Raw genomic sequence first — 17,867 nt, 5'->3', positions numbered from 1 at the left:
AAAACGGTTCTATTTGATGGAGTTCTATTAAAGACCCGTCAAAATAGATTTTTTTAAGTGTTAATAAAATATTAATAAAAATATGTTCTTTAAGATTATCACACCTAGCATTGATGTGAACAAATAGAATATTCACGTAGATTTATATATCTGAGGTATTGTCCAACTAGTGGAGTTTATTTTAAGGTATAAATATAAAATTAGTCCATTTAATTGGCATAAATTACAAATTATTCTTTTTAGTATAACAAATAATTTATAAATTTTTATAGTTGGCTTAAATTATAAATTATTTTATGTGGTATAAAAAATAATTTATTGGTCCTTAGGGTATAATAAATTAACATAATATCTTCTATCCCCAAATTTTTACTCCGTTCATAATCGTTACTTATTTTCATCTTCCTTACCACAATTTGTGAGCATTTTACGAGAATTTGATGGTTGCATTTTGTGAAGTGGCTGACGAGGATGAAGACGAGAAAGGGTTACAAACAGAGTACAATTTTGGAGATATAAGATTTTTTTTTTTTTTTTTGGTTCACGGAGATATAAGAGATTATGTTAATTTACTAAAGCCATATAACATAAAGTGAGGGCTGATGTAATCTTACATGGCGTTGTAAAATGATATGAAAAATTCTAATTGTCATTTTTGAAAGTCAAAAATTAATTTCAATGAGTAAACTATTATTTTGGCACACCTTAAGGACTTATAAATTATTTTTCATATCATAAGAAATGATTTGTAATTTAGGTCAACTACATGGATCTATAAATTATTTTTTATACCACATGTATTGATTTGTTATTTAGGCAAACCATATATAATGACTAATTTTGCATTTATCTTTTATTTTTTGGGTAACTTTACTTTAGACTCCTGAACTATCACGCGATTTGACATACCCCCAAACTTTGAAACCTCTCAATTTAGACCCCTGAACTTTCAATTGCAATTAATTTGAACTCATCCGTCAAATTTAAACGTTAAAAGTAATACAATGACATTTATACCCTTGACTTTTCTATAAAATTTCAAATTATTTTTTTTAAAAAAAAAAAAAAAAAAATCACAAGGTAACCCACAGTTGGGCTACCTTGCAACCCTTTCTTTTCAAAAACTTTTTTCCATTTTTTCAATTTTTTTTAATAAAAAAAAAATTGAAGGGTAATTTTGTTTTTTTAAGAGTTTTAACGGCAAAAGTTAATAGAGGGGTTCATATTCATTTTTCATTGCAATTGAAAGTTTAGTGGTCCAAATTAAAAGGTTTGAAAATTCGGAGTATGTCAAATCGCATGCTAACTCATGCGTCTAAAATGAAACTACGCCTTAATTTTTTAATAATAAAACAATGCTCAAAAAATCTGATGCAAACTTAACTCCTATTTCAACAATAATATTTCCTCCTCTCCCCCTCCCAATCTACACCTTGTGCTTTCTTTCTTATTTATATTTACCTTGATTTCTTTATGTTTTTTTAAGTGTCTTCCGGCCATAAAGCAGCAACTTCGACCTCTTTCGTCTGCCCTCCAAGGTGTTGTGCCGCCCATCTCCTCCGTCCGCTCCACCAAGCGCCAACGCTGGCTAGTGCCCATCATCTCCTCCACTCTGGTAGCTGGTATTTTTGCTTGTTTTGTTTTGAATAAGAGTTTTTCACCTTAGATTTGTTCTTATGAGCGATCTACGGGGATAATGATATAGTTTCCTGACCAATGGGTCAAGAAGGAGTAGATCTAGACTTCTCATGAGTGCCTTAAATGGCAGTTTTTCTACTGGTGTAGGGTTTTGTCTGTATTTATTTGTCTTTTTGTAACTTTGTTTGAATAAGAATTGTCCAGACCCTTGGGTTGTGGATGTAAACTATTTCTTGGCATTGAGCTGAGGAGGATGAGTTTTAGCATGGAGTTTCTACTCACAGGGCTGAAGAATATGAGCTACCTATGCATTGAGTTGAGTCTATCTGAAACAGATATGTTGTTACAACTAAAGATTAGTCATGGGTTAGTGAATATTGATGTCATAGATAAGTCTTGATTGTTAAATTGTTATATATATATTTATGACTTATAACCTCATAACTTCAGCTACTATTTTATGAACTTTTGCTATGTGGATCCTTCTTCAATTAATAAGATTTTAATGTTTTCCTCTTAAAAAATAAAATAATAATATTCTCAAATACTCTCGTGTCAAAGAAAACTTCCATCTAACTAAATAAAATAATGATATTTTTAAAAAGCATTCTATCCTTGACTTTTACATCCGTCCAGATCCAACAACTACAATGATACAATGTGTCCCGCTAAATAACAAATAATAAAATATTATTTAACGTTTTAAAAAAAAAAAGTAAAAAACGAAATAATAAAAAAATATATATAATTTTTTTTATTTGACCGTTTGGCCATGGGGTGGCCGAAGCCCATGGCCGGTCTGGGGTCTGCAGATGGATACGAGAAGAGAAATAGCCCTTCGTTATGACTTCTGGGTCTTCGTGAGCAGAGGAAGATAAGAAGAGCAAATAAAAAAGAAGAAGAAGTGAAACTGGAGAGGAAAGAAGTAGTCCTTTGATCTGGGTCTACCGAGAAAAATAATGGTTTGGCCCTTGGGTGAGGAAGCAATACCCAGCAACAGCTCTCTTTAATTTGTTTCTTAGCTTCTAGCTCTATCTCAGGATCTCTCCCTCTTTCTCAGGATCTCTCTCACTCTCCTCTCGTCTCTCTCCGGCTTCCTCTTTGCTCTGGACAGTCGCAAAAATAGCCCACAAAAAAAAAAATTATACAAAACCCATAAAATTTATCAAATTTCACCAGGAAAAATAAAAAATTTATCTATAAAAGTCATACTTTTATCTCTTTGATACACCTCTTTTTCAAACAAAACCCACCGAAAGAATTGTCAAAAACCTACCAAACTCAACAGAAATTAAACCTTCACCTTCTCTTTCTTTCACTGTTAGTGTGCATGAACCACTAAATCTTTGGAGCTGGAATTATAAAGCGTTTCTCTAAAGAATTACTGGGCCTGCAACAGAGTCAATCACAAAGAGACATATGTAAGCACACAAAAAAAAATTAAACTTTAACAAGACGCAAAGAAAATAAAAACATTAAAAAGCAATTCAGACCAGAGATAGAGAGTGGTCTGACAGAGAGCACCAGATCTGCGAGAGAATCATAAAAAAAATTAAAGCACAAATGGATGCCAAATGAAAGCAAATTGAAAAATAATTCACAACAAATATCACAAAAATTAGAAAATCATTCGAAGTTGGTCTTACGTTGCCGGATCCAAACCATCGTTGTCGGAGCCCAACCGTCGGATCTGTTGAGAGAGCTGGAGCAGGAGGTCTAAGGTGGCGAAGCCACCCCATGGCCAAACAGTGGCCCGGCCAAATAAAAAAAATATATATTGGTTTATTATTTAGTTTTTTTTTAATCTTTTTAAAAACGTTATATAATATTTTATTATTTTTTATTCAGTAAGACACGGACCATCATTGTAGTCATAAATTCTAGAGTAAAAGTTCAGTTCAAGCATGCAACGAACGGATTCAGATCCTTTTCAATTTATTTTGAATCGGAGAATATTCAGTTAATAGTTAGGATCTCTTTAGAGAGATCTTAAGATTTATGAGACATCTGCCTCATTAATAAAAAAAATAAAATAAAATAAAATATTATATATTTTAAAAATAATAAAATAATAAAAAATTAAGGATGGTCGGACCACCCCAGTTGGAGCTGGGTGGCCTATGGCCTTTGGGGGTAGATCGGCCATCCTCAAGGGCCAAATCAATTTTTTTTTTTTTTTTTTTTTAATTTGGCCCAAGGGCCATGGGGGCCGAAGCCACCTTTAGCCCCAACTAAGGTGGTCCGGCCACTCCCAATGGGGTGGCCAGCCACCCCTTAATTTTTTATTATTTTTTTAATTTTTTATTGTTTTTTTAATTAAATTTAAAATATATATATATATATATATATATATAATATTTTTTTATTATTTTTATTAATAGGACATATGTTTTATTTATGACCACAAGATTTCTTTAAAAAGATTCTGACCATTAATAAATATTCTTTAATTCATTTTGGACCGAAAAGAATCCTATTTATGCACCGAAGGAGCTACAATGCAGGTGTGAACTGCACTTCTAGAATTTATTATTAAAATAGATATTTTATGAAAGAAATTGGTGTAAACGTCAATGATAGAATGCTTTTTAAAAATATCATTATCATATATATATATAAAAGCCGAGTTTTGACGTAGAGAGTGCTTAGAATTACGACACGTGTCCTGAATCCATGTTTTAGAGAGTGCATATAATTGCGACACGTGGCGTTATAAAGAATGAACAAGTTTTGGGCATTTAAAACCAAGAGGTTTTATTCGTAATGCATTTAATTATTTTAATGAAGAAAATAAAAGGTTCCGAAATTCTCTCTCTCTTTATTTGTAATATATTTAATTGTCTTAATGAAGAAAACAAAAGGTTCCCAAATTTTCTCTTTCTCTCTCTATTTTTCTTTTTATCTTCTCTTACTTTTTGTTTTCGTTTGTGTCCCTTATATTTTTTTCAAATTTATATATTATTTTTATTCAAATATATATATAAATTGAGTTTTAACGTAGAGAGTGCTTAGAATTATGACACGTGTCGTGAACCCATGTTTTAGAGAATGCCTGCAATTGCGACACGTGGCGTTTTAAAGAATGAACAAGTTTTGGGCACTTAAAACCCAAGAGTTTTATTTGTAATGCATTTAATTATTTTAATGAAGAAAACAAAAGGTTCCGAAATTTTCTCTCTCTTTATATATCAATATTGTGAGACAATTAAAATGTAGGAATTTTATTTGTAATATATTTAATTGTCTTAATGAAGAAATATTATTTGTATTGAAATAAGATAGATGATTTATTTGATTACATTAAATCTTGATTGACTTATCAAAAAAAAAAAAAAAATCTTGATTGAAAGACCAATTTTTTTAAAGAGGAAACCGATTTTTTAACTCATTATTTTAAAAATTGAACGGTTCATATTTTTCCTCTCTCTCTATCTCTCTCTCTCTTTTCTCTCTACAAGTCATTCACTCTCATTCCACATCTCTCTCACCGGTTCATCTCTCTCTCTCTCTCCTTTTTTTTCCTCTCTCTCCACGTCTCTCTCTCTATCTTTCTTTATCTTTCTCTTTCTCCACTCTCCAACATTAACAAAAACATAATCTATTGGCCTAAAAATTCAAATTGGAGGTAATTATTCTTCTTAACCTTTTTTTTTTTTTTTTTCTCCAAACCAACAAAGTTTTAACATATTCTAATTTATATAAATTAAACTAAAATTAAGGGTCTTATCTTTTAATTCATTTGAATGTTTATGGATTTTTTTTTTTTTTTTTTGTCTAATTTACTCGGATTTTCAAGCATTTTTTTCTCTACTTTTGAAAGCAATATTATTTTGCTTTTTTTTTTTTTTTTTTTTTTAATATTTGGAATTATATAGGTTTTATTTGTATTGAAATAAGATAGATGATTTATTTGATTGCATTAAATCTTGATTGAAAGACCAACTTTTTTAAAGAGTAAACTGATTTTTTAACTTATTATTTTAAAAAGTGAACGGTTCATTTTTTTCTCTCTCCCTCTCTCTCTCTCTCCCTCTCACTCTTTTATTTTATTTTTTTTTATTTTTTCTCTCCAAGCACTCTCATTCCACATCTCTCTCTTGAACCGGTTCATATCTCTCTCTCTCTCTCTCTCTCCTTTTTTTCCTCTCTCTCCACGTCTCTTTCTCTTTTTTTCTCTCCAAGTCTTTCACTCTCATTCAACATCTCTCTCTCTCTTAATTTCAAAAATAAAAAGACATCTTTCTACCTCCACTCTCCAACATTAATATCTCTCCTCTTTTTTCTCTCCATCTCTATCTTTCTCTTTCTCCACTCTCCAACATTAACAAAAACATAATCTATTGGCCTAAAAATTCAAATTGGAGGTAATTATTATTATTATTATTATTATTTTTTTCCAGACCAATAATGATAAATTAAACTAAAATTAAAGGTCTTATGTTTTAATTCATTTGAATGTTTATAGATTTGTTTGTTTTTTTTTTTTTTTTTTTGTGTAATTTACTCGGATTTTGAAGCATATTTTTAAGGTTTTTTTTTTTTTTTTTTTTTTTCTCTACTTTTGAAAGCAATATTATTTTGCCTTTTATTTTTAATATTCATAATTATATAGGTTTTATTTGTATTGAAATAAGATAGATGATTTATTACAAAAGGTTCCCAAATTTTCTCTTTCTCTCTCTATTTTTCTTTTTATCTTCTCTTACTTTTTGTTTTCGTTTGTGTACCTTATATTTTTTTTTTCAAATTTATATATTATTTTTATTCAAATATATATAAAAACTGAGTTTTAACGTAGAGAGTGCTTAGAATTATGACAACGTGTCGTGAACCTATGTTTTAGAGAATGCCTATAATTGCGACACGTGGCGTTTTAAAGAATAAACAAGTTTTGGGCATTTAAAACCCAGGAATTTTATTTGTAATGCATTTAATTATTTTAATGAAGAAAACAAAAGGTTCCGAAATTCTCTCTCTCTCTTTATATATCAATATTGTGAGACAATTAAAATGTAGGAATTTTATTTGTAATATATTTAATTGTCTTAATGAAGAAATATTATTTGTATTGAAATAAGATAGATGATTTATTTGATTACATTAAATCTTGATTGAAAGACCAATTTTTTTAAAGAGTAAACCGATTTTTTAACTCATTATTTTAAAAATTGAACGGTTCATATTTTTCCTCTCTCTCTATCTCTCTTTTTTTCCTCTCTCTCTCTCTCTTTTCTCTCTACAAGTCATTCACTCTCATTCCACATCTCTCTCACCGGTTCATATCTCTCTCTCTCTCTCTCTCTCTCTCTCTTTCTCTATCTCCTTTTTTTTCCTCTCTCTCCACATCTCTCTCTCACTTAATTTCAAAGAAAAAGACATCTCTCTTCCTCCACTCTCCAACATTAATATCTCTCCTCTTTTTTCTCTCCATCTCTATCTTTCTCTTTCTCCACTCTCCAACATTAACAAAAACATAATCTATTGGCCTAAAAATTCAAATTGGAGGTAATTATTCTTCTTAACCTTTTTTTTTTTTTTTTCCAAACCAACAAAGTTTTAACATATTCTAATTTATATAAATTAAACTAAAATTAAGGGTCTTATCTTTTAATTCATTTGAATGTTTATGGATTTTTTTTTTTTTGGCCTAATTTACTCGGATTTTCAAGCATTTTTTCCCTACTTTTGAAAGCAATATTATTTTGCTTTTTTTTTTTTTTTAATATTTGGAATTATATAGGTTTTATTTGTATTGAAATAAGATAGATGATTTATTTGATTGCATTAAATCTTGATTGAAAGACCAACTTTTTTAAAGAGTAAACTGATTTTTTAACTTATTATTTTAAAAAGTGAACGGTTCATTTTTTTCTCTCTCCCTCTCTCTCTCTCCCTCTCACTCTTTTATTTTATTTTTTTATTTTTTTTTTTATTTTTTCTCTCCAAGCACTCTCATTCCACATCTCTCTCTTGAACCGGTTCATATCTCTCTCTCTCTCTCTCTCTCCTTTTTTTCCTCTCTCTCCACGTCTCTTTCTCTTTTTTTCTCTCCAAGTCTTTCACTCTCATTCAACATCTCTCTCTCTCTTAATTTCAAAAAAAAAAAAGACTTCTTTCTACCTCCACTCTCCAACATTAATATCTCTCCTCTTTTTTCTCTCCATCTCTATCTTTCTCTTTCTCCACTCTCCAACATTAACAAAAACATAATCTATTGGCCTAAAAATTCAAATTGGAGGTAATTATTCTTCTTAACCTTTTTTTTTTTTTTTTTTTTTCAGACCAATAATGTTTTAACATATTCTAATTTATATAAATTAAACTAAAATTAAAGGTCTTATGTTTTAATTCATTTGAATGTTTATAGATTTGTTTTTTTTTTTTTTTTTTTGTGTAATTTACTCGGATTTTCAAGCATTTTTTTTTCTACTTTTGAAAGCAATATTATTTTGCCTTTTATTTTTAATATTCATAATTATATAGGTTTTATTTGTATTGAAATAAGATAGATGATTTATTTGATTGCATTAAATCTTGATTGAAAGATTTTATTTTATTTTGTATTCATAAATTTTTTCTCTCTCAAATATTGAGAATTATGTGAATTTTATTTGTATTTAAATATAACCTTTAGCATGTCTTTTTATTGAAAGAGTGATAATTGATTTTTTAACATGATTATTTTAGCCTGTAATTAATAAAAAAAAAAAAAAAATGAAGATGCGTTTAAATTTTAAAATCAAAGATAATAAAGAACCCTGCGCATAACGCGAGTTATATGCTAGGGTATATATGTATAAATAGATACATAGATACTTCTTCTTCACTTTTGTAGAGGTAACCAAAAAGAATTTTCCTTCCAAAATGCTTCATCTTCATTTTTGTAGAATACTTATCATATCATTTTTGGATTTATCTTTGTGTATCTATGTATAAATTCTTCACGAGTGTAAATTAATTATTTTTATGTTTGTTTCTCTAGAAAGTTTCATTGTATTGAAATATAATAGGCATCACACCAATAAGATTTTATGTTTTAATTCATTTGAATATTTTATTAGATTTTTTTTTTCTTGGTTTTGTGATTTACTCAAATTTTCTAGCATTTTTTGGAAGTATTGAAAGAAATTTATTTGATTGCATTAAATATTGAGTGAAATGTGTGTTTTATTTTGTATTAAAAAGAAGAGAGAAGATTTTGTTTATTTTACTCTGTATTTTTTCTGAAATCATTAGAACTTTATGGATTTTATTTGTATTACAATATAATAAATATCACATCAACAATATCAGAGTTTCCTACTAACTTTCTATTAATATTTTGATCATCAGAATTCAAGTGTCCTTTTTGCTATTTTTATTTTTTATTTTATACTTTTCATTAAGTAAATGTTTGGTATATTTCAAAAAAAAAAAAAAAATACATGTTTAGTACAGTAATTTACTGATGTATAACTTTTAGTATGTCTTTTTACACCTATATTTTAACTTATAATAAAAAGTAAGATAAGATGCGTTTAAGTTTTGAAATTAAATTATAATGAAGAATCCCGTGCATAGCGCGGGTTACATGCTAGTTTTACTTAATTACGTAGAAGTTATGATTGATATCATTATTTGTTTTTTTCTACCTAATAAAACAAAAGTCAATGATAAAATAAACAAATTATTTTATTATCAAATACGTTTCAACCATTACTTCTACCTAATTATTGAAGCTATTTCAACTCAGCTTCAATAATATTTTCAAATACGTTTCAAAGAAGAATCAACTCTAGCTATGGTTGAAACATATTTGAGAATATTATTGAAGCTACTAATAAAATAAAAGCCCATGATAAAATAAACAAATTATTTTATTCTCAAATACGTTTCAACCATAACTTCTACCTAATTATTGAAGCTATTTTAACTCTAGCTTCAATAATATTCTTTGTTTCTTGTTACTTTTTCTTGAATTTTCCCCACTTTCAACTTTACTGCATTTTTCCAAAAAGATGGCCTTGCTTTCATGCTTATTGTGTATATATATATACACATATGAAGTGTGTCCTTATTTTTTTAGATAACTAAAATCTATTGAAAATTCAACAAGAACAAAGAAGAATCGACAAACAGCTAACCTTAAAAAACGTATTTGATAATATTATTGAAGCTAATATTCTCAAAACGTATTGAGAATATTATTTTGTGGGATTTTTGATGGGCATGGGTCATGGGGCCATTTTGTGGCTAAAATGGTCAGATAATCGATGCCACCATGTTTACTATGCAATTGGCAGGAGAGAGTTCCTCAAACTTCTCTTGATCGACCCAGAATGTGACTTGGAATCTGATAAAAAGCATCATTGGTTTAATATATGGAAGCATTCCTACCTAAAGACTTGTGCTGCCATCGATCAAGAACTCGAGCAACATCGTAAAATCGATACATTCAATAGCGGAACAACTGCCCTCACAATTGTTAGACAGGTAATTGAGATTCCTACTTCTGATTATACTCAATGTGAAAATTTAGGTGAACTCTCTTTGTTATCAGTTATTGGTTCAGATAAAGTCTTTAGTAGGAAGAGGGAGTGACTCGTGGGGGGATAGACTGGGAAAACTGACTTAAATGTAATCATTTCGACTTGATTTCCTTCTGGAATTTGGGGACGCCCCAGTGCCATTGATTGAATATTCTAGTAAAGAATTACTTATGTTATTAATAAAATTTTATCAGGATTAACTAGACATTTTCATTTTTCCAGGGTGAATTCTTTGTTGTTGCAAATGTTGGCGACTCTCGTGCTGTATTGGCTACCACTTCAGATGATGGAAGCTTGGTTCCAGTTCAGCTTACTGTCGACTTCAAGCCCAATTTACCTCGTTAGCCTCTCTCTCTCTCTCTCTCTCTCTCTCTCTATTTCCCTTTGCGTGTGTGTGGAAACAAAATGTTTTTTATTTTAAGTAATCGACAAATATATTAAAAACGTAAAGGCACCTTTATGTACACACAAAGTATACAAGAGGAAGTGCCTAGCTAGAAAGAGCAAAAAGAACAAGAAAATCGAAATAACTAATTCTCGAAGGAGAAACATAAGCAATTGTTCAAAAACTATTTAATCTCCTCTAAAGTTCTCTCCCGGTCGTCAAAACTTCTGTCATTCATTTCCCTTTAATGGTGTCTAACGACTGTGTTGATTTTGGTTGCAGAGGAAGCTGAGAGGATAATTCAGTGTAGAGGGAGAGTCTTCAGTTTAGATGACGAGCCAGGGGTGCATAGGGTCTGGCTGCCAGATGAGGAATCACCTGGACTGGCAATGTCTAGAGCCTTTGGAGATTACTGTGTAAAGGGCTTTGGACTAATTTCTGTGCTGGAAGTAACACAAAGGAATATAACCAGCAGAGACCAATTCGTCGTGCTGGCAACTGATGGGGTATGCACTATAATCCTAGTAGATTTAAAGTTGCTTTAAAAAGAGGATAATCTTAAAGCTGTTATTGTTGTCATCCTTAGTTTGGCATTGGCCCTTTCTTCTGATATATCACCTAGAGCACTATACATAGTTGAACACAATTTTAGCCAAAAAGCTTAAGTTAATGGGCTAAGATCCACTTAGGTGTATTAAATACTCTTTTATTTTATTTTTTCCCAATGTGAGACTCAACACTCATAAGTGTACTCACAACAATCTTCTCCCTACTTGTAAGTCTCTTCACATTGACCCAACTCTCCCTTACTTGTGAGTCTTCTTACATTTTCAAGAATGTCTCGCGTCAAGAGTTGCAGATGCAGACACAATTCCCGACGCATTCAGACACCCTTCCCAAGAAGCTATCCATGGTTCTGATATCACTTGTTGGGAGATAAAGCAGTTATGAAGTTTTTTTTTACTAAGAATACATTAATATACATAGTTGAATACAACTCTAGTCCAGAAGCCTAAACTAATGGACTAAGGTCCATTTAAGTATATTAAATACTATTTTCTTTTATATTTTCTCAATGTATGACTCAACACTTATAAGTGCACTCACCATTTCTTGATAGAAAATCTATGAATAATTTTGTCAGCAATTACACCATTGTAATGGTTGTGTCGTGATTCTTGAAAACTGAAGCAAATAAGGGTGAATTCACAGTTTTAGCTACCAATCTACATACTCCTAGCTTGGATGATTTCATTTCTGCTGGAAACATTTTGTTATTATGCAACGTGAACAAACACTTGAGTGCTTTTTTCTCCATTAGGTGTGGGATGTTGTCTCCAATCAAGAAGCAGTACAAATTGTGTCTTCAACACCGGACAGGACAACCTCAGCGAAGCGTCTTGTTGAGTGTGCTGCCCGTGCATGGAAGCGCAAGAGGAGTGCAATTGCGATGGATGACATTTCAGCCATTTGTCTCTTTTTTCACTCTTCTCCTTCCTCTCTGCAAATTCACCCTGTTATTACACCACACCAGTAGTGTAGATGCCATGTTAATTGCTCTGTGTCCTTCAATGTAATCTTGATTAGCAAATATTCACGTGAAATGATGTTTTCTCTGCTCGTCAAGTAATAAATTTAATTGGGCAGGGATGAACATATTCCAACCAAGAATTTAAGGAAAAAAAAAAATTATAATGTCGTGAGTAATGAGTAATTATGATTAATTCCTGTAGGATGGAATATGGTATATGGATCATCTCCATTGAAATTGATAATTCTTACTTTAGATTTAAAGTTAGTGCATCTAACAATGCACATGATTAATTATTTAAATATTTTAAAAGACGTGTCAATATTGATATCATGTACACTGTTAAATCTATTAACTTTAAATTATATCTATGTAATTTGAAATAAAGAGTATATTATTCTAGATAGTAGACCTATTTATAATGCAGAATATTAAATGGGTTAGCTTTTCCATATCCTTATTACTAGTTACTGCGTTTGCTAGTGTTGCTTCTTGTTTATCTAATTTCCTCTTCTTTTCTCTGCTTCTTTGTACGAGACAATATAAAAGAACATAAGTAGCTAATTCATACAACTCAGTCTAATAAAACATATTTATATGAATAAGCTACAAATCAGATTTATGTCCTAGAACCCTTATTTGTTCTTATGGGTTCCTTTATAATAGAAAATTTACAGGGATAAGGTTTATATATAAGAGAGGCATCATTTGATAACAATAAATAAAACTCTAAACTAGGGCATCCATGTAAGTGTGTCCTGCTTTCAAATCCCATTTCCTGATTTCCTCCCTTACAGAGACCAGGGTCTCCATATAAGTAATCACCTGCAACGACAATGGCTCTCCATCAATTTGAAGATCAACCATTTCTTTGGTAGAGGAATCATACACGACCAGCCGTCCACCACTACTTTCCAAGAACAATGCAATCTCATTCTTCCAAAATCCCAATGGTTTTCTGATTCCTGTAAAAGGTCCAAGAGTGAAGAGCTTAGCCCAAGACTCCTTCACACCATATTCATTCAACAACCACACATCAAACCCAAGCTCCAGCTGATCTTCATTCAACACACCAACAGCCAGTACAACCTTTTCATTCATCACAAAAAACTCTCTCCAATTTTCACTCTTTCGCCCTATGATTCTTTCATTTGGCAGCGGTGTTGCTAGAAATGCCTCACTGCTCATGTCAAACGACAAAATACTCTCCCACCCACATAATCCCCACCAAGAAGCAATCCCATTTGTGTATGCCTTCATACCTTTAAACCCATCAAAAATTATGCAGGGGGGGTTGTCCACCTTTCTCCAAGAATTGGTGCTCAAGCTATAAATCTCGTTTTGGTCTATGAAATCAATCTGAAACTACGACAATTTGGGGTCGGGATCAGAGAGACAAAGAAGCTTGATTATCTTGTAGTCGTTGGTTCTGGCATCAAACCCAAATCCAATGCCATTGGTGCTGGCTTGGAAGAAAGCAGGGAAGCGGGGGAGGGTTGATTTGGGAACAACCTTTGTTTCTTTGGTTGCAGGGTTCCAGAGAACAATATTCAAATCATAGTTGTCGTACAGACAAACGACACGGTTGCAAGAACCCACCACGAAAACCTCCACCTTCTTGTCGATCCCGGAATACGGCGACGGTAGAGGTTGTTGTGTCGGAGGAAGGACTTGGAGTGGTTCATAAGAAAGGCTGGAGACAACGTAATCGCCGGTGGTTTTGTCGCGCCGGTGAGCGAGAAAACGGGCGGTGTTGTTGTTGTTGTTGTTGTTGGGGGTGGAGAGGTTGCGGAGGAGGTGCTTTTCTGTGAAGTTTTGGTGGGTAATGAGAGCGTACCAGGATTTAGAGACGCACTTGAATCGCAGTAGAGAAACGACAGGCAGCCATAGCAGAATCTGCACCAGAACATCTTCAGGTATAGCCATGATCACCGGGTGATAATCTTTGGTTGTTGATAACAAGGATGATGGGAGTGAGAGAAAATTCTTGATCTAAATTCTGCACAGCAAACACGGATGAGAAATCCGAGGTTTGATGATTGGTGTTTGAGCCTTTGAGGTTTGACAAAGGGAACAGGGGAACCAACTTCAAACAGAGCTGTGCCAACAAGTTGTTGTGGTGGGGTTTTTTCTACGTAAATAAATAAAGTGACATGTTATTTTTATTTTTATTTTTTTTGAAAAAATACAATTTATCCCCTAACTTTTCATTCATTTGCATTTTTAATTTTAATGTTTAAAAAATAATATTTTACTTCTCAAAGTATCTGACATTGACACTTGACTCCATAAAATACACTTTACATCTTTACTCCTTAGAATATTTTGAATTGACACTTTATTTCCTGAATAGCTAAAATATAAAAAAATAAATTTTGAATAGGTAAAATACATACTACTGCCAGAGATACTCGATTTGCCTAGGTTGCCTAGCAATGGTATGAGATTGAGCTTTTCGGAAAAAAACAAAAAAAAAAAAAATCAATAAGAGGAAAGGGGGAAAAGGACTATTACAAATAAAATAAAACACAAACAAAAACCCAATAATGGACGATTACTTTTTGTTTTGCTTTATATTGTATGGAATGGAGAAACGGCACATAGTTATATCTATTGTACTAGAACGATGATTATTTAGAAATAAAAAATGGTCTTATCATGAATATAAGAATTTGCAATAGAATGATTATTCTTTTTTATAATAAAATACAAATCATTTCTTGTTTTATAAGAAGTTACAATGGTTAACCCTAAACAATTGACAAGAACCCTAAACAATATTTCTCCAAAATCTCCATTTTTACACAAAACCCTAAAGTAGATGATCAAAAATTAGAAGAAAAATTGGGACTTATATTCCTCTAAAAAAGCCAAATTTATGTAAGCAAGTTGTGTGCTGTAGAATTTCTTCACGCAAGGGGACCACGAACAATTTCACCAAAACTGTCGGCTTGTTGTTGTCATGTGTGTGACGTGTGGGTGCATGTGAGATAGAAAAACAAGTGGACCACGAACAATAAACAAGGGGATCACAATTTGCTACTTGAATAAACAAAACAAAAGAGAACCTGTTGGTTCTATGGGTTCAAAAGATCGTGTCTATTGGAGTGGGTGTTGGAGTGAAAAGGAGAAGGAGATGGAGTAAATTAAGTGGGGTTGGGGGTTGACGTGTTTTGTTTTGCAAAATGAGTTGGGTTTTACTGAGGGGAAAAATTGGAAGTTTTAGCATATTGTTTTCACTTGAGACGTACGTGGGATAATTTTTGTTTACTTAGGGTGTGTTTGGGAGTGCGTTTTTTAAAAAATAATCTGCGATTTTAAACCAAATCGCAATTTTAGGGTGTTTGGGATTGCGATTTTAAAAACGCAAATTTTAAAATCGCAAAAAAATCTGCGATTTTCATAAGCTGATTAGAGGGTGCTTATTTGAAAAAGTGCGAATTTAAAACAAAATCACGATTTATATTAAAAAGATATTTTGCGCAATAGTTACCTTTTTTTAGCGGGAATGAAAAAAATACCAAAAATACCCACCTAAAATATATTAAAACCCTTCTTTTCTCTTTTTTTTTTTTTTTTTTTTTTCCTTCATCCTCTCTATTTCGTTCATCCTTTCTCTGCCCTGTAGCAATGTGCATCGTTGTTGTCCATCTCTCCTCCCCTCTTCGAGGTAATAATCTTACCTTAATATTTTATTTCTCTCCATATAACTCCTTTGCTTTTGTAAAACTTTTCACTGTTTGGTATTCGGTGTTATTTTATGTGGTTTGTATGATTACTGTGCTTTTTTATATATGCGTTTATGTTCTTCGACCATTTCTACAGAGTAAAGTTGTGATTTTTATTTTTTTTTTCAAAATTTTATTTAGATTACCGTGCATGCATAGTAATCTGCAATCCATCATAGTATGCAGTGATAGATTACTGTACACGCACAGTAATGTGATAATGCGTGTACAGTAACCGTGTGAGGCTTTTTCTTTAAAAATATATATATATATATGCTGTACAGTGACCAAGATGATGATTTTTCTCAGGTCACTGTGCATTGCATAGTGATGTGCACAGTGACGATTTTCTATGGCTTTTTTTTTTTATAAAAAAAAAGGTACTGTAGAGTAACAATTTGTGATGGATTTTTATTTTTATTTTTTAATGGGTATTGCACTCTAGTAGTTTGTGATATTTTTTTTATATATTTTTTAATGGGTAATAAACAGTGATAATTTGTGATTTTTTTTTTTTTTTCTCATTATTAGTTTAATTTGATGGATTGTTCTTTTATTTTTTATTATATGTCTGTTTGGAATATGTTTCAAAAAAAAAAATACAAAAATAAAAAAGCATATAGAAACAAGTAATGTAGTAATATATAATTGCCTAAGTAGAAAACTCAAAGTTAATGTCAAATTATAAGTCATACTTTTGTTTGCATATGTGTTAAAAAGGGAGGCTTATAGACAATGTTAGTTATTTTACTGTTATAATGAAATGTCCTTATTGGTAATTTAGTCATGAAACTGCAATTATATGCTAATGTTATCCAAACACTCAATTGATAAAAAAAAAATACTTTTTAGCATGTTTTACCAAACGCCTATGCGATTTTAAAAAGTAGCGATTTTAAAAATGCAATTTTTAAAAACGCAATTTTTAAAATCGCACTTATTGAAATCGCACTCCCAAACGGGCCCTAAGACGGAAATTAGTAACAGATGGTTCCAATTGCAAATTTTTGAAACACTAGGGGGTACATTGCAAATTTTTGAATAATAGGATTCATATTGAAAAATACCTCAAATTTCAGGGGTAAAGTGAATTTTTCCTATTTATTTTGTGCGAGGTCACACACACCATTTATATTTCCTTTAAAATCAACATCAATATCTAGTATTGGTTCACCTACTATAATCGAGTAAATCTAGGTACAACCCTAGAAAAATTTAAAGTCATTTATGAAAATATGATTTTATATACCATCCCCTTGGCGATGACGACTTTTTTACGCCCCTAAATGTAGCTTTTTAAAGATATTGCTAAAGATTTTACTAGAAATATATGATAACATAAATGACTGTCGTCAAGCATAATTCAAAGGAGATACCAAGTTCTTTTTTGAATTTCTTTTTATGTACATATTTATAGCCAACTAGAAAGTTTGTGGATTATCCGAAGACCTTACTTAGGGAGATAAATGTCATGAAGCAGCGATATTGGTGGTGCCATTATGAGCCAGACTCGAAAATTCATTGAATTAGGTGGGAGAAAATTGGCATTTCCAAAAGTCAAGGTAGGATGAGTTTTTGTGATGTGGAATGTTTTTTTTTTTTTTTTTTTTTTTTATGAGTGTGATGTGGAATGTTTTAATAAAGCCTTAGTAGGGAAACAATGCTCGCATACTATCTAGAATCCTCCTCTCTGTACTAAGATCCGCAAAGCAAAGCACTTCCAATAAGGTACGGTCGTCAATGTTAGATTGGGTTGTCGATGAACATTTTCTCAAAATACCCCTACCTATAAAAATGTTCTAATTAGAATGAAATAGATCGACTTCCAAAAAAATTTCTCAAAATTGAAAAAACTATTCTTCATTTATATTCACCAAAAAAAAAAAAAAAAAGGAAAAAAAAGTGAAACTTCAAGAAACTCCTCTAAACTTCAACACATTTTGAAATTACCCTCAAAGTAATACTTACACATACTCCCACCTTTTTGTACTCATTTTCACACATTCATATCTGGTTTTTAAAACCATGATTGGATTTGGAATTGGTATTTTTTGAAT

The 17,867-nt window shown here is 31.3% G+C and overlaps 1 protein-coding gene and 1 pseudogene across 2 annotated transcripts; one reads left to right on the top strand and one right to left on the bottom strand.

Annotated features, from left to right (window-relative positions):
- The first annotated feature begins 1,903 nt into the window (after positions 1-1,903).
- LOC132171803 (putative protein phosphatase 2C 34) lies at positions 1,904-12,162 on the top strand (annotated as a pseudogene). Its single transcript, XR_015911787.1, has 5 exons — positions 1,904-2,004; positions 9,818-10,110; positions 10,389-10,506; positions 10,834-11,057; positions 11,873-12,162. The product of XR_015911787.1 is annotated as a putative protein phosphatase 2C 34 (transcript).
- Positions 12,163-12,702: 540 nt separating this feature from the next.
- LOC132168583 (F-box/kelch-repeat protein At3g06240-like) lies at positions 12,703-14,173 on the bottom strand. The gene is made up of 2 exons (XM_059579579.2): positions 13,463-14,173; positions 12,703-13,432 (listed from the first exon to the last, which is right to left on the bottom strand). The coding sequence occupies exons 1-2, from the start codon at positions 14,006-14,008 to the stop codon at positions 12,812-12,814; spliced, it is 1,167 nt and encodes a 388-aa protein (XP_059435562.2). The 5' UTR covers positions 14,009-14,173; the 3' UTR covers positions 12,703-12,811.
- Positions 14,174-17,867: the final 3,694 nt, after the last annotated feature.

The sequence above is a fragment of the Corylus avellana genome, chromosome 1, assembly GCF_965113065.1.
Source record: "Corylus avellana chromosome 1, dhCorAvel1.hap1.2, whole genome shotgun sequence".
In the NCBI taxonomy this organism is placed as follows: Eukaryota; Viridiplantae; Streptophyta; class Magnoliopsida; order Fagales; family Betulaceae; genus Corylus; species Corylus avellana.
Note: the sequence above shows the minus strand (reverse complement) of the source record. Positions and strands in the feature narration are given on the sequence as shown.